This window comes from Hippoglossus stenolepis, chromosome 9 (genome assembly GCF_022539355.2).
Source record: "Hippoglossus stenolepis isolate QCI-W04-F060 chromosome 9, HSTE1.2, whole genome shotgun sequence".
Taxonomy (NCBI): Eukaryota; Metazoa; Chordata; class Actinopteri; order Pleuronectiformes; family Pleuronectidae; genus Hippoglossus; species Hippoglossus stenolepis.
In genome coordinates, this window is record NC_061491.1 from 11,636,208 (window position 1) to 11,657,218 (window position 21,011).

Here is a 21,011-nt window from a genome sequence, read left to right on the forward strand (position 1 = left end):
ATAAATAGTGCCATCAAATTATAGCCTTCAAGCAATCAAGTAAATTAAATCACACACTTTAGTTTTCTGGTCTCTTGAAAGAGTCGTCAGTGACCCAGCTTAGTTTTAACCGTCCAAATTGTCAAATCTCATTCGTCTAGTTTGCAGCTAATGTCTGTTTTAGACTACCATGCTGATAATGACTGATTGTGACAAGAGATATTGGCTCATCCATTAGGATGTTACTTTCATATCATCTTTCCATTATAAAGTCCATTGGGGCCACTGGCAGGGGCCCATGTTTGGATTCCCCAGCAGACGTAAGGGTGCCAACAGCTGGAAATTGTGCCCGACTCCTGACAACGCTGTTGGAGAAATTAGGGTTATGGCACAACGACGGTCCACAGATAATCAGAACACAGAGGAAAGGGCCTCTCTGCTCTCTGAGACACCACAGGAGGAGAAAAGTGATCTAACAGAGCACGATGTAGAAATATAGATCAGACTTTTTTTCCGTGCACAGAGGCTCCTACTGAAGACAAAGGTTTTCAGGTTAATGTAAGGGAATTTATATAATGTTAAAACTAAACCAAAAGAGTCTTCACCACATTTCCTTTAACTCCCCTCTGCGATTATGAGGAAGAATCCGCTCCATCGTGTCTGATTCTGTCTGTAATGGGTGAGCATGGCGCTGGGTGAAGAGGCGTGAGGCGTCCATGATAAATGATAGTTTTAAATCCCACACATCATGCTCTGTGCACCCGGCACGTGCAGCTGCAAGTTAGTGGACTCTGAGCCAACACTTCTCCGTCTCATAAAGAAGAATAGAGAATCAGGTCAGCAACAGTCATCATCCGCACTTTAAGTCAACATCGCAGGTAGTTTATCTCCACGCGAGGTAGATTCCATGAGCTAAACCGTGGAGTCATCAGTGGGCACGGTTCAGGAAAATGCCAGTGATAATAAACCACCTGACATTTGAATATTCTGGGTTGATATTTAGGCGAAGGCGTTTAAGTGTGCGACAGTAAGCATCACATTTGACTAAAACACTAGTTGGTTAAATACTCTGTCATACTTTGGTCTAAAGAAATCTAAATGTGCACGCAACATGTTTTTAGAATATAGGATTATTAGAAATGGTCACATTTTGTGGTATTTAGTTTGATTGGGCTGTTGCGGCTAAGGAGGTAGAGAGGGTTGTCCACGAACCAGATGGTCGATGGTCCAGTCCCCGGCTCCTCCACATTCTGAAGTGTCATGTAACTGTGCCGACAGGGTGTGAATGGTGTTATTAGATGTGTGGATGCAACTCATACGGTGTGTTGAATGGTTGATAAGACTGAAGAAGCGCTACATAAATACTCTACACTTATCTATCTGATTCCAACAAATCATTCTTTGAAAATAATAAACAATGGAAATATATGATCAGTATATTCACAATATAAATATTGATCCTGTTCAGCAGAAGGAATTGTGCATTTATGGATTCTATTTTACAAAAATGTAAAACATTTGTGTTGAATATTTCATTTGGTTTAATAAAAGCCTGATGTTGTGATCTCTTGTCCGAGCCACTTGTAAACTACTAATTTTGAGGGCTTTTCATTTTGAAATGTAGCATTTTAAATGATGTTGTAATTATCACATTCTACAGAACTGAAATACATTATACACCAGTAAACTGTTAATGGAGATTACGATAGGAACGCTAAAATAAAAGTATGGCAAACAAACCAGCTGACAGTATTATACTGTAAAGCTACTATACAGCTCAGTACTGTGATGTTTTTTACTGTGATAAACTGTTGTGGTTTACAGTATAGGTACACTGTAGAATAACAATATCATGCTGGCAACTGTAGCTGCCAGTTATTTAGGGAATAAAGAAAATAAAATCCCTCTTCAGTTCAACAACAATAAAACATGTCGACAGCCATACACCACGTTATGTATCAGTACAACACTTTATTTCAGGTCCTATGAATGAGCTGATCACTTCATGATCTATGATTAAATCCAAGATGTGCCGCCTCGTGGCTCCGGTGAGGTCCAGGTGAAGCTGTGTCGTTGGAGTAATAGAAATTTCCACTATAAGAAACATCTGTTTGGTCGCCTATAAGAAATCCCAACCTTGAGGTGTTCCGAGCTGGAGCATCTACAGTGTTAACTGATTTTATCAATTAGTATAGTGGAGGGAGCAGGCGCACGGTCCTGGATGCTGCGCTCTGATTGGTCCAAACGCCAAACTCGTAACGCGCAGCGCTCCCATATAAACCCGCGCAGACCTGACATCGGCATCTGTCAAAGGGATAGTGAGGAGTCCGGTGTGCACACGTTTCGCTGGCAGCCTGTACTTGTGCCACATAGTGTTGCTCTGCTCGCGTTTGGAGCCTCGTTTCTCCCATTAATCCCACGCAGAGCAGGAGGCGTCCCTTTGCGTTCAGTTGTGTGATGATCTGTGTTGAGAGGAGGACGATGCCTCTGAGGACCGGACTTTTCCTCCTGATGGTGCTGAACGCATCCGCTTACGAACTGGACCAGAACGAGTCTTATTCGCCCAGGAGAGCACGCTTCTCTGCCAACAGCCCTTGTAAGTATCACGCTGCTCCTATCTGCATACATCTCAGAGGGCGCACAGCTTTTACGCACCATTAACGCAACGCACAGCAGCAAACACTCTTTTATTTCCTCTCTTGTTTTATGTTTGGCCTATGCAGCCTTTCCCTGTCTAAATGAGGGGATTGATTTAGGGAGAAATCAGCTGGATTGAGGCTGTAGGTTGTTTTTTTTGCCGGTGTCCTGCCGGCAACAGATGAGCATGGAGCCTGGCGCTGACACCTGAGAGTGCAGGCTGTGTCATGCTGTTCGTCTCTGTGGCTTTGGCTGCTGCATTGGTCCAACTATTCAGCATTAGAGTGGACTTGCGGTGGTTACAATGCATGAAACACAAGTCCTCCTGTGTATTCAAGTCAGAAATAAAAGAAGGCGGGTACACCTTTTGTACATTTTCTCCAGCATGCCTCAGGAAAAGCCACAGACCCACTGGGGCTGTGGCTGAAAGTCCCTCTTAAAAATCATCAGAAAATGACACAGCAAAGCACGAATGTGCATGGCTTCATTCAAATGTTCACTTTTCTCCCTTAACACAAAAAGGTACAGCCCCAGTATCAGGGATGCTGATTCCCTCCTGCAGGAAGTGCTTCATCATCATAAGATTTGCAGCTCCCTTCTCTCTGTATTTTTGGGAGCGACCTCTGGTCCCTGATGGCAGACACACTTTATCTGAGTGCGCAGGTCAAAATAGGGGCCCCAGATTCAAAGTCTGCCAAGCAGGTTCAGGATCCTCAGTGACATCTCCTAACACTTATTACCAATGACTTGAGTCAGGCCGCCTGCCATCTCACTGGAGGAGAACTATCACTGATTTACAGAAAAGGTTTTATAGCCACACATTGTTGTAACTTTTCAAGTCGGCCACGTGTGTTTCTTATGGTCGAGATTGGTTTTTGGTGAATGGATGGAACGACTGAATGCAGCAGGTTGTTTTACAGCTTTTACAAAGCTGAGGATCAGGGTTACTAGTGGGTTAATAAGCCAAATAACTCTGACAGTCATGTGATGCTTCTGAAATGAACATGGCAGCATTTTCAGCATTTTTTTTGCAGAGTGTGTGTTTCATTATGTATATGTGCATGGGATCAGTTGTGGATGTGCATATGGACTGTGACACCTGCTCTGTTAATGGTTCCGAATATTAAAGCGGTTTGGAACCACGGTCTTTAAATTCAGCTCGACAATTACGGCCTGTGTAAAATAATTGAAAACAGAGTCTTGTGGGACAGAGTGTTCGTATGTGTGTGTGCCAGCGGTACAAGTATGTTTATGTGTGTCTGCAGGCACGCCAACAATTTTCAGGAAACTCTTTGGTATTTCTGGTGTTGTTCGTCCAAGCTCTGCTGAAAAGACCCAAACAGTAGAATATAGGTGTCTGCCAAGAGAAAAGTCCACCAGCGCCAAACAGTGTCTGAGAGTCTCCGAGTTGTAAGGTGTCCAATCCGCGGTCGAGTCACAGTTTGACCCAGAGTGACTGTACAGTATGGCTTTTGTGAATCACCAAAGTATGAAAGTTCTCTTTTGTTTGTCACATACTTTGGCCCAAACCCCGGCAACCCCTTGTGTAATGAGCTCAGTGAGTGTGCAGCGATTCCCAGTGAACCCAACTGTTGGCTCCCCCCGCTGACGGTCCATTCTCTGTGCCCACAGCAGATGTGGCACGCTGTCTCAACAGTGCCCTCCAAGTCGGCTGCGGAGCCTTCGCCTGCCTGGAAAACTCAACTTGTGACACAGATGGCATGCATGACATCTGCAAGTCCTTCTTATACAGTGCTGCTAAATTTGACACTCAGGTACACACTTCAATTCATTATCCACCATGACATGTTATGTATTTACATGCACGTGAGCACTGTAGTATTATAAGGGTGTTGCTGGCAGGGAAAAGAATGTGTGAACCACTGCGGTTCTTTCTTTCTTTTTTTTTACAGGGTAAAGCATTTGTGAAGGAGAGCCTTAAGTGCATTGCCAATGGCATCACCTCGAAGGCATTCCCCACCATCCGCCGCTGCTCCACCTTCCAAAGAATGATATCTGAGGTCCAAGAGGAATGTTACAGCAAGCTGGATATCTGCACTGTTGCCCGATCGAATCCAGATGCTATTGGTGAAGTGGCACAGCTGCCAAGTCACTTCCCCAATAGGTGAGCCCCCCCCGCACTGGACATACAAGTTGATTCATGTTATCAAGTTAATAAAAAGACACAAGGACCCAAAATGCTGCTCGTAGTGCAAATATATACGTCTTGGCTTTATGTAGGTGTGTCAGATGTCTATATCTCTACTGATGTTTAGCTTCATCATCTGCTCCATGCAGTCATTCATACAATGCAAGAAAATGAAACAGGAATATCAAGTTTAGACGGTTTGGTTCCTATTTTTGTGGCATTACATGTAGGATTAGGGTTTGGGTGTGGATAGGGAGGGGGAGCACGAGGCTTAAAAGGGACTGCAGCCGGGATGGTCACTCCCATATGGATTTCAACAGACTTTACAGCACATGTGCAAATATATAGAAAGGTTATATGAGCATTTGACAGCGCAACAAGAACACATTGCAGATTTCTGTCCCTTTTTAAAAATTCCTTGTGTGATGCTTCATGTCATTGTAGGTTTTACGGTAAGCTGCTTCAAAGCCTGATGGACTGCGACGAGGACACGGTGGACCTCGTCCGAACCAGCATGGTGTCGCGGCTGGGCCCAGAGATGACCATGCTTATTCAGCTGCTGCAGAGCAAGCCCTGCCCATCCACTGCTGTGGCTGCAGCTGCCGCCATCCCAACTGGAGTGGAGGGCCGTGGGAGCTGGCGCTGGTCCATGGGTCCCCATATGTACAAGATCCAGCCTAATCTGCGAAACAGAGACTCTGCCAGTCATTTTGGCAAAAAGCGCTCCGCCAGTGACAGCTCCTAACTTCCGCTCAGTCTCAAAAGAAAAAAAAAAAACACTCACACCCCTCGAAACATCACGAAAGCTCCTCTATTCCCTAGGGGTGATAAGAATCCATTCCTCCGCTAGACTGGTTACAGAAATATGCCCCTCTAGGGAAAGCTGGAATGCCCCATAGAGTTGATATCAGAGTTTGATTGTTGTTATATTGTAAATCCTACACTTTAGGCTTGAGAGAACCCCCCCCTCCCCCCTTCCATCGACTGTTTCCAAACATGTCCGCTCACATTTAGTGTTGAACATGTAGCTGTTGCATCTGTGCAACGTGGTCCTGTTCGATCCTTTTCACCTTCTCCAACTGAGATGAATACTTATGACGTCGTTTGATGCCAAGCAAAAAAAAAAAGAGAAAAAAAAAAAAGAAGCAGCCATGATGGCTGACGCCTCTAGAGCACAAAAACACAATCTCATAATCCTGACATGTCTTCATGAATTGAAATAAGTAGTTGGATTATTATTAGTTTCTTGATAGGAAAGGGAAATCATTGGTAGATGTGTCTAATATTGCTGCAATGAGACCAGTCAAATAATTGTGAGCATGAGATGTGGAAATGAGTTTCATATCTATTTTCTGACATTAACACTAACACTTAAATGTACTGTATACTGAGTTTACTGAGACAGCCATAGCACGCCCTCTAAAAGAGAGTGCTCACACGGAGTGAGGTCTGTAGAGGTTTTATCCTAACCTTTGAGAGGTTACCTTAAACTGACCAAAAAACTTCAAACTGCCCTGAATGCTATTCATGAAATACCAAAATAGTGTATAGCTATAGCACTTATAATTTGTTTTTTTATTCACTTTTTTTTATTTTTTTCCGATGGCAGATGTAGTCATGTGTTTCAAATCATCATCCTGCACGTCCTGCACAAGGAGTGTCCGGGTCATGGCCGAGTCTGTCGATCAGGAAATAAAAAAGATACATTTTTGCACATCTTGCATCCAGACACTTGTAACGCATAAGACTGTTGAGCTCTACAGTACATGTGGGAGCATGTTTAGTGGAATCTGTGTTCATGTTCTTAGCTGAGTGTGAAGCAGTGGTGTATGCGCAGTGGCTGATTAGCACGTTCACCGCTGAGACTGAGAGCGGCCATCTTCTCGGGCTGATGAGCGTCCCTCTCTGAGGTGAATCATGTGACATACACACTGGCTTCCGGCGTCAAGATAGAGAGTGACTATTTAAAAAAAAAGAAAAAAAGCCTTGTTTGGAATAATATTTATTTTCCTACCTTATTATTTAATGTTTTTATTTTTATTTTAATGCATTCATGTAGTTTTGATTAGTTTACAGATTTTAAACAGTTCAGTCATGGCTCCTATTTGAACGTGAGCTCTACACCAAAAAAAAAAAAAAAAGCTGAGCTGACACTCTGGGGACTGAATGAGGCCCATGTCATGACTCTGTGCTGGACATAGGAGAACACGGTTGGTCATTCAAGTCAGGTGATCTACTTTATGGTTGTCACAAGGACTACAGCGTCATTTTGACACACTTTCTGGTTTGATAATAAGGATGCAGCTGCTAGACGTAATGAGGTTTGTGCACATCACGGAGGATTGAACGGGTTTGAAGCGACACCAGCATAAAGCGACCTCGTGGTGATGTTTGTGATGGTTCTGCACTAGTTTTTGGTGCGAAATCCATTTTCCTTTAGACGGTTGGCTGCGTGCTGACAAATTCTAACCACGCGGATCCAGAAATATTCATCTTCACTTTCTGATTGGGTGTTTTTCAACATATTAACCGCTTGACCAGGAAATTATTCATGGCTCTCGATTAATAAAACCAGGCACAGAGGACTGATATCTATGAGTGTTTGATCTTCATCAGGGCTGTGTTGGTTTGGTTTGATCAAATTTGACGCTGACTGGCAACATTAGTAAACATCTTCAGAGATGTTGTCAGATTTATATTCAGATGTTGCCAAATCCTAATCAGGGTACAAAAGAGTGTGACCTTCATTTTCTGGATGATCAGCGCACGCTTCAAACCTGCAGGAAGAGTGCAGACAGAAAGACACATGCAGAAATCACAAAGATGCTGATTCATGTACCACAACACTCATAGTTAGCAGTTGATGTTTTCAGGGGCCTTTAAGAGAGTGGTGTCATCCAGGATGAAGACAAACTTAAGGTAGTAATGGTCACTCAGAAGATTAGAGAGATTTAACAGTTTCATTCTATGTAAAAAATAACAAAATGAAACGTCAGTATATACACTTCAACTCTATAAGTCCCATAAGATTCCATTCATGAAGCAAATCTTTCAAGACAATCATTCCGAATCAGTGCAGAGCCTCGGTCACTGAGAAGTGTCTTCATGCTGGTGTTTGCTTTATCTAAACCTGGTGGACAGATGGGGGTTTGGTAACAGATACTTTTAGATAATTGATGGCGTACATTTCTGTTTTGCAGTAAATTGCAAATCTTTGTACACAGTGAAAATACAATATAGAGATTAACTTGGCACCAGGGCTGAGTTCAGTTCACTATCAAGCAGCTTGATTTAGAAAATTCCCTTTGCAAACTGACCATCCTACAGTTTGCTTTATAACTAAATTATAAAGAATTATTGAGCATATTATTATTTCCAATACAGCTTTTATTTTGACTTCATGAAAAGAACTGAATCCGGTCCTGTTTATGGGGAAAAAAAGTGAATCTATATATTGTTATATTATTATTTTATATTGGATTGATGATGATAGTGAAGCACAAACCAGAAAAGGAGATGTTTCATTTTTTTTGTGTCAATTTAACAGCTATCTTTAAGATTTCCAAACTATGCAATAATCTCGAACGGATTCACAGCAACACATAAATTGACCTTTATTTCATTCAGTGCCAGCTGATGCTGTGTGAGTAAAGCAGCAGCACATGTCCTGCACGCACAGTGTGCAGACGTCGCTCCTCTGTATCGCTCTCTGTTCCTGTGGATTTTAGTTTTTTAGTTTTTTGTAAAGTGGTGTTTGCTTTTGTTCTGTGAATCTGATCTTTTTTTTTTCTTTTGTGTCATTTGGTGCGAAAGGCAGTTGTGAAGGAATCACTTTGGGAAGAGCTATAGTCACACTGTAGTATATCCTAGCTTACTATTTTTATGTTTAATATGCACTTTGCATCTTAACCACTATAAAGGGCATTGAAACATTCTGCACACGTGCAACATGTTTTATTTAGCCGGTGAATGGAAAAGCAGTCAGAATAAGTTGCATCCTGAAGGGTCGGGGCTTCTTCATGTACTAATGATACATATGTCTGTATCTCTGTTGTCCATGGGTAAATCCAAAACCCAACAGCTGCTGCTAAACTCTTACTTCCCTGTATGATGCTGTCCAGATGCCCGTCCACTGTGGCCACACTCTGACCCGTCACAACACACAGTGAGCTCAGCATCGCCCGCTCGTTTGCATTTCAGCATTTTCTAAATGTCGATCCATGTCCTCATATTTATTTTCGATGAACATTCCTCGTGTCAAATATATTTGGCAAGGGCAAATTGACTGTTTCCTCACCGTCAAATGTAATGGTAATTTCAGAGAATGTACCTGTACACTGAATGTCTGCTTTGACTAGAACACGCCCAAGGTTAGGTGACCCATGAAGGCTATTGGTTAAAAAAAAACAACTAAAAAAACAACAGTGAGAGAAGTAATAAGGCTTTCGCTTTCTTTCTGTTTTCGTTTTTTAAATTCAACTATAGGGTGCTTAAGGTGGTACTGCAGTATTGTTCAAATGACCCATGGTGACTTTTGTGAAACTGTTTCTCCTGTCAACACTAGAGACTAAAGACTCCCTCACTTCTGGCACTTCATGGTACTCTTTTCCTCTCAAGACTTGAAATAGATTGATAAATGTTGTTGTGCTTAAAACAAAATTCAAAAAGCTTCAGTGACTAGTAAAGTTTATTTTGTATTCATATATATATAAATATATATAAATATATATATATATATAAGTGACAGTTATTTTACTATTGAATTCAAAAAGTTATCAAGGATTTGAGGAGATTTACTGAAGTTCAGATGCTATGTAACGCATGATTGACCCTTGTGAATCACTTGCACTTTAGAATATACCCATATACATATATACCCATACTGTGTATATGTTTGGGTTTTTCCTCTGTACTGAAAAGTCATGAAAGATACAAATGCATCAAATGTGTGTCTTTTGCTGATCAGAAATAAAATATTTATCATATCTGGCATATGGTATCACATACGTTGCTTTGCTCTTCTTTCACTCATTTAGATCCGTCCTCACAGATTCACATCAAAACTGAACAATTTAAAGTCCTTCAATACTTTGTCATTCTTCTACGTCAGTTGTTCTAAGCTACCTGATATGACTGTTATCAGATCAAATCATTATAATAATAATAAAATTTGTATATGTATGCATCACTTACATAGCCCTGAAAAAGCTTTACAGACAATAACCAGAATAAAGCAATAAAATAAACATCTAGTTAAAAGACATTTTATTAATAATTTTTAATAGAGTATATTGAGGTAGCTTGTCAGTCTGACAAAGGGTAATGACAGATGTGGAGCCATTCATCCATAACCTACACCACTTAACCTATTGGGGGTTGTGTGGGGAGCTGGAGCCAATCAGCTGACATTGGGTGAGAGGCAGGGTATAACCTGGACAGGTCACCAGTCCATCGCAGGGTCAACAACAGAGGCAAACATCCATCCACCCTCACACTCACACCTTCAGTCAGCTTAGAGTCTCCAATCAACATTACACATGTATTTGGACGGGAAGATACCAGAGTTCCTGGAGAAATCCCACGCTTACATAGCGGGAACATAAAACTCCAGACAGAAAGACAGGGATTCGAACCAGTGACCGCACCATGCTGCCCCCAGCTGCAGAGCCCTGACAGTGATAACAGCCTTATCACCCATTTATCTCATTGATCCAGTTTGTGGAGCCCGGAAGGCGAGACCAGCCTCCTGAACATACCAGGTTAAGTCAGCCCCTATAGCCCATATGTACGGGATGGATGTTTCTGGATAACGCCCATTAAAATAATAAATGAAATTGGCTCTGACTTCATGACTTTAGTTCTTAGCAAACCCCACAGTGTGGTGTTTAATAAAAGCAGATGTAAGCTGAGTAAAGTTTTTCTTTCCCTTGCTGGTAAATAAACTTAAAGATGCATTTATGCTCCGACTCTATGGTTCACTGCAATGGCAGCACAAGCACAACCCCACTCCCCAAAATGAAATGTTTGAGAACATGCTCATAGGTCTCCTCAAAAACCACACAACACATAAACATAGAAGTAGTAAACTGCCATGACCTGTTGAGCAAGACGTGGAGATTGTTCTCTGAAACTCCCCGGCTGGATTTTCTGGTTTCGCTTTATCACCAGCCCCTTAAACCAGACCACAAAATCGACAATAAATGTGTCAACCATGACTCCACAAAATAGTATCCAGGGCTGTAACCATTTCTAATTTCCTCAGCAACATAAAAACTGGCAGCAGAGACACAGTCCTCGGTGCTGCCATCATACCAGACACTTGGCACCAGATTTTCTTTTCTTTGGGAGAAATGCATCTGTTTCGGTTTCGGCTTCAATTCCACAACTCAATAAAAAAAGCAGGATGGCAAGTTTGGATTATTCTCAACCAGATAATTAGCAACCAAAGAACACTCTTAACGCAAAGTGCCATTCCAACCCTGATCATCGACCTTTGACCCAAGTTGATTGGGCACCAGCTACATTCTATTAGTGATTATTGATAACTATGTTCACCAAGAAGCTTATGTTTTCATATCCATTGTTAGTCTGTTTGTTTTTTTAGCAGGATTATGCAAACACTACTGGACGGATTACCATGAAAACATGTAAAATGATGCAGTATGAGTCAGGAAAGAACCCATTTCCCCGGATTTCTCAGAGAATAATTCATGGATGATGAAAAAAAATCAGACAGGTTTGGAGGACTGATATTTATGAGTGTGTGTAATTTGGTGCAGATCCAAATAAAAATACGGATCTAATGAATTTAAATGTAGTTTTATAAAAGGGGGCAGCATGAAAAATCAAGCCCAACGCCTCAAGTTATCAGGGCAGTGTGTAATTCTTACTTTCCCTTTCATGTACGTATTCATTTAACAGGAATATAACACATATCCAATGCCAAGGTGTGTGTTGCAGTGAGAGGAGTGTGTCATGTGAGAGTAACAAGTGTCATGTGGACTCAAGCTGACTGCTGCGACTGGTGCACAGTTTGATTTACGTTCACATTTTGTCTCACAAAGAAGAAGTTTTCCAAGCAGGCGTCCACAACATCGACACCAGCTCCATTTCTGCCCCAAGTCTACATCGAAGGAGGTGATATCGGAGGTGATGAGCCGACATGTCAGCAGTCCTCATCCTCCTAGTCTGAGCTTCTCAAACCACGAAGTGCTTGCCGAACACTGTCGCTGTCTAGCCAGGCTTTATCTAAAAAGGTGAAGGTCATCATTCTTTTTCAAATCATCACTTTTAACGGAGTGTCTATTTACCACGGACACGGAGGTCCTGGCCGTAGATACTTCCCTTGTCCTCATGCACGATTGCCCAGTTGGCGACATTAATGTTTTTTTAAAGCCCAAGTTACACTCTGTTGTAAGATTAAATACAAATCTACAATCCAATTTGTCTGACAAATGTTTACGACATCCATTTCTTTGAGCTTTCTATTGTCGAACGACTGATTTAGACTTTCACTGTGTAATGCACAGGCTGAAAATGATAAAGCAGCTGCTCTATTAAGCACAAATCATCAGCACATAACACGGTTTACCACATCCCCTCAGTGCTCTGCATGTGTGACAAATCCTGCAGGACCTGCGAAGGAAGATGAAGGACGCGGCGAGCACCTCCTGGTGAAAATGAACTTTCTTAAACTTGAGCACAAACGAGCTGAAACTGCAGAGTGCCTGTTTGCTGTGAGAGCCTGAGGAAAAGAGGGGGCAGAACGCGGAAGGCTCCATGGACGCTAATCTCAGTCAGAGGGAGATATAATTTCATGCCTATTTAGAGAAGAGTCCTGAAGGGCTTTCTCATCAGCCGGCTCTCCAGTCTCATGGATAGGTGATGCAGCAGCTCTGCACACTGATTCTATCATCCCCCTCTTTAAAGAGACATTCACTCTGCACTCATCAATGGATTTAACAGCAGCACGATGGACAGAACGAGAGAGTTTTCCTCTGCACGGTCAGTGCAGGCATGTGTGAGTCTGTCTGCCTGGTTACATTGCTGCAGTTATGTAGTGGGCAGCTCTTAAAAAGCAATTAGGGTGGAATTACTGCTTTCAACACACAGAGGCATCTTGTTGCCAGGAAACATTTGAACAGATTTTTTGACCCTGCCTATTCACTTTGTTGCCTGTTGCTTGGACTGCTGCCGAGTGTATCACCACCCTGACAGTCACAACCAGAGCAATAATGAATAATGACGAAATTAGAATATCATTATGCAGATGCAATTCATACCATCTGCTTGTGTGTTTTTTTTTATTCAGAGACAATGATATGATACCTTCTGCTTCTCAGCAAGGTTTTACAAACCTTATGCATGTGCATGCTTGTAAAATACATCTGTCTGCAGTGCACACATAATTGCACACAATGTCACGTAAATATGAGATATAAATGCATGCATTTTAACCGTGGGGTGCACGAACTCCTCGCACAAACACTCACCCTCCACTCAATGATCAGAAATGACTCTGAAGCGTCTGCCTACAATCTGCAGGCCAGCAAAAAAAAACTCACCACTGTTTGTCACTGTTATAACACTTGATCACATTCTGAGGGAGGAAAGCTACGTATCCATGGTGCATGCACAGTGTCAGCAATTTGATGGGACAAATGAACAATGCACTGTGGTTAGGTATATGGCAATTGCCTCTCCCCTCTCCCAGTGTGTTTTATATTCATTATGTCCTTCTCTTTCCCATGAAACTTGTGGCATATTCATCAGCAGTGTGACAAATTAGATGTGCAGTGAAATGGAGTATGACTGAGAGCAGTGGAAGATTAGATCCACTCCAATCTCACCCTGCAATCACTATCCCTTCATTTCTATGGGGAAATACCCAAGGACGGGAAAGAAAATTAGATCAAATTTTTACTGAAGGAAGCGGCGGAGTGGCAGGGGGAAGAGATGAAACAGAGCGTTTTCCATTTCTGCCAGAGCATCTCTAGATTTGTCAGTTTTAAGTTCTGGATGTGCTGAATACAATTAACTAAACCTTTACCCGGACTGCACAGCTGCACATAAACATATAGGTGGACAGATGGATAGTAAGTTATAGGTTCACTGCATTTTGTCACCTAACATTTATCTTTTTTTCACTTTGCACAACACCATGCTATTTGTGCAGCGAATGTGCACCACCTCAGCAATCAGACTGATTGAGCCAATTGGGCTTCATGTGCAGTCACTTTACAGCTGAAATGCACTCCAACTCTCAAAGGTTGCTCGCTCTTGCAGCACCCGGCTGTTTTAACAGCTCTCCAGCTCAACACTGAACTTTAAATAACAGCCAGGCAGGTTTCACCAGTGTGGAGGAAGCCCTGTTCCACACAGTGCTGGTACCTATGATTTCCTTTGTGCCAAATTCCACTTGCGTTTCATGACTACATCTTTCTGTGACAGGACATGGAGGAACATAACATAAGACGGGGCCATAGAAGAGAAACTCACAGGATATTCAAGTTGAAACAAGTTTAAACACAAAGAACAGATTAAGAATCTATTGCCTTTGTCCACTTTCCTTTTCTGAGAATCTCCTCGTGTTTAAGAGACATTAAATGTGTTCAATATGTCCTGTAATTTGTGACTTGAACTCTGTGAGACACTGAATGACAGTAAATAATGACATTCTTTCTGGTCCTCCAGCGTGGATGAAAACCTCCTCTTATTGGAGCTGGTGGATTTAACACAATGTGACAGAGACATCTAGTGGCTAAAAGCCGGTTGCACCAGTTCCTTCATACATGTCGCATACAACCAGCAAGACATACTGGACAAACTGGTCCAAATAAAATGACAAACTCACAAGTACCGCACACTTTAGGCAAAGCTTGCATATGACGGATAGCAGTCATATCTGTCATAGCAAAATTAAGTGGTTATTCCAAATATGTAATTTTAGTAAGTCAGAATCTTCCTTAACAATAATTGTGTTTATCAAAATCATTGTTTGAAACAACCCCTCAACATTTCTGTTATAGATGTCAGTGTGCTACATAAATAAAGCATTAAGACACTGAAAACAAGGGTCAATGTTTGTATAACACCGAAATCATCTTAAGATGTCTATGTCACTCCTTTGAACAACTTATATAACAGTCTCCCAAAGCAAACCCAAATAAGCACAGTAGAAGCAGTTCAGATGAGATGTTACCACAGTTTGGCTCTGACTTGAATCCTGACTGTGACGACCCTCTCTGAGGAGGCCTCTCTCTGCAGGGTCCTGATGGGAGGAGTCTGGTCTTCAGGTAGATTCACCTCACCTGGTCGAGCGGCACCATGTGAACTGGTGACATTCAGCCAGTCTCTCTCCCAACGGCTTCCACTGTTTGGTTGGGGTTGTAATTTTATGTCTACATTTAAATTTCCCTGTGGATGCTCTTAAAAGATTGTGTTTGTAGTGTATGACAGCTGCATTTGTCTGTTTGTATTGTGTTCATTGTTGTAACAATGTTTTGTTGCCCCCTTGTCTCTCTTGTAAAAGAGATTATATCTCAAAGAGACGTTTACCTGGTTCAATAAAGGATATATTTTCAGGCTATATTCAGATGTGATCAAGCGTTACCAAATAGCACACACTCAGTTCCCTAAATTTTCAGTTTTTTTTTTACCAAGATCCATTAATTATTCCCTGGGAAATCTGTGAAAATGTCAAAAAAATTCCCTATTTTGCGATATTGAAGAAAGTTATAAAGAAAAATCCTGGATCCTCCCCTTTGTCCATATCTGCACAAAACTTTTATGGGTTCTCTCTTAGCTAATGTCCCAACTCGCACCAAGTTTCATTGAAATTAGTTTTTTCGTTATCCTGCTGACAATCGAACTAACCAAAAAACAGACTGACAGGGGAGGAGAAGACAACCTCCTTGGCAGAGGAAGTAACAATCAGTAATTGTGTGATTTAAGTCAGACAAAGTGTAGAAAAGCAAAAGCTGAAACATGAATATGTGACATTTATCTGCTCAGATGCTTCATTAGAGTTTGGCAGCTGGTGCAGGTGAGAGTAAATAGATAATATTAAATACAGATAATAAAATGTAAACATTGATTTCAATGGGTAAGAGTGATTGTGTGATAAAGTGATGACAGTTGTTTCATAGGAATCTTCAGTTGACATGTTTCACTGTCAGTGGGTTTCTACATAAACCGCATTGCATTTAGAGAATGTAACCCATATATTTCTGGGGGAGTCTATAATGTCACATAATGTTTTGTGAGTATCCTCAGTTAATTGGCCAAAGGAAAAGCTGGGTAGAGTTTCACCCCTCTCTATCTCCTCTTTCTGCTGCTATCAGCCTCCTATTTAGCTGTATGATGAATTAGGGGTATTTAGTGGTAAACTCTACTCAGCTGGCGTCTTATATTACAGAGAGGGGACGTATAGGAATCAGTGGGAAAGGCTTTGATTTGAAGGAGTGACAGAGAGTCAGAGAGAGCATTGCTCCGAGCCTTCGGAGAACACTGCCGCAGTGATTAAGTCATTTACTCATCAAACTGAACACCCTGAAATCCCCGAGGTGTCAAACAACTCACAGTTAACATGTGAGGTTTTTTCCCCCTCTGCTTTTGAAGTTCAGGTTTCTTATCACTTTAGAAATCCTGAGTATTTCAGTTAGGTTAGTTTTAGGGTTTTGTTTATCCAGCAGCTGCAGGAAGCAGGTACAGCAGAAACAGATACAGCAAATACAGATGTTGAAGAACACACAAAACAAATGCAACAACAATCTACCAAACGCGAAAAAGATATTTAATTAATGAAAATAAATTTTGAAAGTGACGGCACTGTTTACTATTCCAGTAAAATCATGAATTGTAAATAATCAAAGAAAACATCATTCAGGATTTTAAAATGAAAGAGCATGAATCTAGTTAAACGCTTTAGTTATCTGATCTGAAATGAAGTGACGCAGAGAAAAATGAAATCAGTAACGTAGAGAAAAATGAATATGCATGTTTTAATCTTATATCTCATATGACTATAGGCTTTTTCTCTCTAATTTTCCATGAGCAAAGAATTCATTACAAATTTTACTCCGCAAATTTTTTAAAAGAATCTAAATTGTGTCAATTAATGCCCACATTTATAGTTATGACGGGACTTTAACGTCATTATAGGTGACACCCTCCCCTATTGCAATACAGTTTGTAAATCCTTTTAAACGATATTGCAGTTATAAAGTAAAATAGTAGTAAATAGAAGTAAAATCATAATTTCAAGGGAAAACATTAGTTGTAGCTTTTATTCCAACTGTTTAACGCCTATATTGCTGCTAAAATACTATTCTGAACTAATACAACTCCATTATAGTGTTAACAGACCTAAGGAATACACAACTAATAAATTACTGATAATGATTTACTTCAACAATTAATTTGTTTACACTATGTACGAATAATCACTGTCTTTTTACATCAGATATAGTTTTTATAGCTGCTTCTTAATTACATTCGTGAGCTGGATGCAACATGTTTTCGTTCTATTGTGCATTTTGCAGTTGCAGCTCTATTGCGCAAGTCTAATTAATATAGCCAAAAGAACAGGTTGCTTCAAAACAACAAACAAAAGCTCTTAAAAAGATTTTATGTGAATTTAACTTAATGAATACAGTTATTTGAGGTGTAAACATCTGACCCTAAGCTTAACTTAAGACCTTAAATCTCTTTTAGGCCAAATCTGCAGCAGGTTGAAGTTAAACTCCAGACACAGAGACCTTGAATGGCATTGAGGTGATTTCTACAGGACACATGCATCTGGGTTTATATAAACCACAGGTGACTTCTGAAGCATCAGCAGTGAGTTGGTTTTGTCTCTGGCTTGAAATTTGAACAACAATTTAAAACCAGATCACAGGGTTGACCTACCCAGACTCTTCTCAGGACTGTGTGGATGTTCACTGGCTGTTTTCTATTGTATTCAGCTCTTTTCTGATTTTCTCTGACCTGCAGCAAACTACACAAATTGAACCGGAGAACAGCTTTTACTGACCTGCATGTAACTTCTCAGGAAGATGTATATCACTGGTTCAGTGTGGAAGATGGCAAATCAACAGTTAATTCTTAACCCTAACCACCAGAGGAGTAATCTCAAACTTTTACCATGATTGATCGATTCATTAAATAAAGAACTACTTTCTTTCTATATATTTTTTTCTTTGTCTGTTTCTGGAGGTTTGTTTACATATAGTCACTAAAGGTAAAGACTTTTCAGACTCACATTGTCTGTACTTGTACAATGTGTGATGATGACTGAATAAAAAAATCTGAGGAGAGACAGAGATCACCTAGTGATCCTGGGTGTTACAGTGTTTTTATTAATTAAATAACAAACTTTTAAAGAAAAAAAGACTTTTATTTCAAAGTGTCACTCAACAGTTGGAGTCTCTGCTTTGAACCCCTGTGCTCGGACGCGGCCTCCACACATCCTGCAGTGCAGCCCGTGTCTGTCCTGGTTCCTGTCTGTGCGCAGGACGCGCGCCTCGGCCTCAGTCATGCATTGCGGGCTGGCGCCGCCGCCTCTCCACTTCCACAACATCAGGTGTAGTGTTACTGTTTGTTGTGGCCTGAGAACACTAATAACGTGGCTGGAAAACAATGTTGATGGTAAAGCTGTTCAACATCACGCAGGATCACTCAACCCACCCACCACCCCCAGACACCCCAGAGACCTGCGCGCTGATGGCTTTTTTCTTTGGCTCATCCGATGGATGGATTACACTGAATAAATTAACCTACACCTCTTTTAAAACACTCACATGAGCTGGAAAAGTTTGACTCATTGCTGATAATGTAAATTCACACTTTTAGCAAACATGCATTGTTTATCCATGAAGAAATGTAGACGTTTTAATTCCTCTCATGTTAAGAATCGATTGTAAAAAAAAAGACACTCGACTGAAAGCAACAACTTAAAACGTATAAATTCGTTCAAATGTTTATTCTGGGTCTAGTTCGTATGGTGCTCAGATCTTATCTCCTAATTAAACTTGTTAATTACGCCTCCTCCCCGGCAGAGAAGGGTGGACATGACGAGAGGAGTTCCTGTAAGGTGAGAAGAAGAAAGGCAGCTGCAGGACTGTGCGCACAGGCAGGCAGGGTGTTGGCCAGTGTTTTGGAGAGAGGTGACAGATCTATCTCTCCCTTTGCGCTTCAGCCGGACCTTTGAATGATTCCTATCTTCCCGGGACCTCCACTCACCAGTCAGTTAGTAAGAGGCGCAGCGTCACCATCACCAGCAGCTCGAGCACAGTGCGTAAATATCAGGATTTCTTTTAAAAAGTAATTTGCAGCTAACTGAAAGGTTGCGGGGATGCATCCCAGTTCAACCTCGACCTCGACGCCCTTTTCCGTCAAGGATATTCTGAGGCTGGAGCAGCACAGGGACTTTGAGAACGAATTTCTGGTGACGGACCAAGTTGTTCCAATGCAACATCATCAGCAGCAGCAGCAGCAGCAGCATCAGCAGCTCATGCTCGCTGCGTCCAGGAGCAGGGACTTTTATGACAGCCGGACAGAGCCGTGCGTCCCCGGGACTCAGGAGAAGCTCGACGCTCACAACTCGGCAGCAGAGGAGGAGATAAATGAGCAGGGTGAGATGACACACGCTGTAAATCACCATCAAACCCATTCCTCTTTAAACACCAGTGGCTGTTTGTATGGAGGCCACCTGGCGGAATGGGGCCTTGTGCTCCCAGGGAGGAAAACGGCCTTAGACCTGTAACATTTTCCTTTTGCTTCAGATCTCTCAATTTGAAAGCTCAAGCAAACATCATTATTATTAGATAAACCACCAAATATGGGGAGACCCACTCACTTGTAATATTTTAACACCAAACACCCATAATTACGCACGTGTAAGGAATAGAAGGAGCAATGAAGTGTGACTAATAGGATTGTTGTTGTTACGATTATTATTTGTTTACTGTGATTACTCAAGGGCACGCTGTTTAATGCACTGTTTGCTGATTTTTGTCTTCAACGTAAATCGATCCATTTAACGACGAGACCAAATTGTAAGTCTGTTTAAGTGGGACAACGTCATATGACCACTTCTATATTTAGATACATCTATCGTCTTTCAAACGTAACGTCGTGAAAACATTACGATAACCAATTTTACACCTTTTGACTTTTTTCTACACTAACTATTTTATTTTATTTTGTAAGTGGAGGAAATAGGAAGCAAAGTACGTATTTATTTTTGTACAATATATTACAAACACAGTGTACAAAAATAATAATAAAAACAGTTGTAAATATCTGGTCTCTTGCAGCCATAAAAAGTTAAACTCATCAGATTTGGCATTAACTTTAACCTTACTACGAAAATGTTGGTATAGAAACACATGACATCATCAAACTCCATCAGCAGATTTATCTTATTTTATTTTAGCCTAAAATACCATTAATTGATGTTTTTACACGTGTAAAAATGGTTTGTACATTATGGATTATTGAAATTAATATCATTGACCTGTTCTGTGCAGACACCAGCGGTCTGGACAGTTCTCCCGGCTGCGACCTGAGCGCGGAGCAGCAGCGCAGATCCCGGCTGCGCAGGAAGCCGCGGGTCCTCTTCTCCCAGCCGCAGGTGTCCGAGCTGGAGAGGCGCTTCAGGCAGCAGCGCTACCTGTCCGCCCCGGAGAGAGAGCAGCTGGCCCGCATCCTCAAGCTCACCTCCACCCAGGTGAAGATCTGGTTCCAGAACCGCAGGTACAAGTGTAAGCGTCAGAGGCAGGACAAGTCCCTGGAGCTGGCGGGTTATCCACCTGCGCCCAGGAGGGTGGCGGTGCCGGTGCTGGTGCGGGACGGGAAACTCTGCGGCGCCGGCTCGCTCTCGTCCCCCTACAATGTGACGGTGGGACATTATAACCCGGTGTTTGCCAACAGCAGCGTGTACGGCTGCGGTTATCACAGCGTGTCTCCTGCGGCCAACATGGGCGCTGCGCACATGTCCAACAACCAGCTGGTGGATCTAACAGGAGCCGGCGAGGGGCCCTTCAGCCACGGACACTTCCAGGCTTCTTTACAGGGACTGATAGGCTGGTGAGCCCCGGGACATCCACGATCTGTGTGGAAGAAAACTGTTAAATATTTTTTACTGTATATTTTGTATGGAACTGTGTGTTTATCCTTTTGAAAAAGTCGGTGGTTAATTAAAAATCAGCTGATATAAGATTCAATTTTTGGTTTCTCCTTCAGT

The 21,011-nt window shown here is 41.7% G+C and overlaps 2 protein-coding genes across 2 annotated transcripts; both read left to right on the forward strand.

Annotated features, from left to right (window-relative positions):
• The first annotated feature begins 2,297 nt into the window (after nucleotides 1–2,297).
• stc1 (stanniocalcin 1) lies at nucleotides 2,298–9,771 on the forward strand. The gene is made up of 4 exons (XM_035166961.2): nucleotides 2,298–2,575; nucleotides 4,249–4,391; nucleotides 4,530–4,741; nucleotides 5,210–9,771. The coding sequence occupies exons 1-4, from the start codon at nucleotides 2,437–2,439 to the stop codon at nucleotides 5,508–5,510; spliced, it is 795 nt and encodes a 264-aa protein (XP_035022852.1). The 5' UTR covers nucleotides 2,298–2,436; the 3' UTR covers nucleotides 5,511–9,771.
• A 9,347-nt stretch (nucleotides 9,772–19,118) lies between these two features.
• Nucleotides 19,119–20,858, forward strand: nkx2.7 (NK2 transcription factor related 7). Its single transcript, XM_047341416.1, has 2 exons — nucleotides 19,119–19,398; nucleotides 20,296–20,858. Exons 1-2 carry the CDS (start codon nucleotides 19,119–19,121, stop codon nucleotides 20,856–20,858), a joined length of 843 nt encoding a protein of 280 aa, XP_047197372.1.
• Nucleotides 20,859–21,011: the final 153 nt, after the last annotated feature.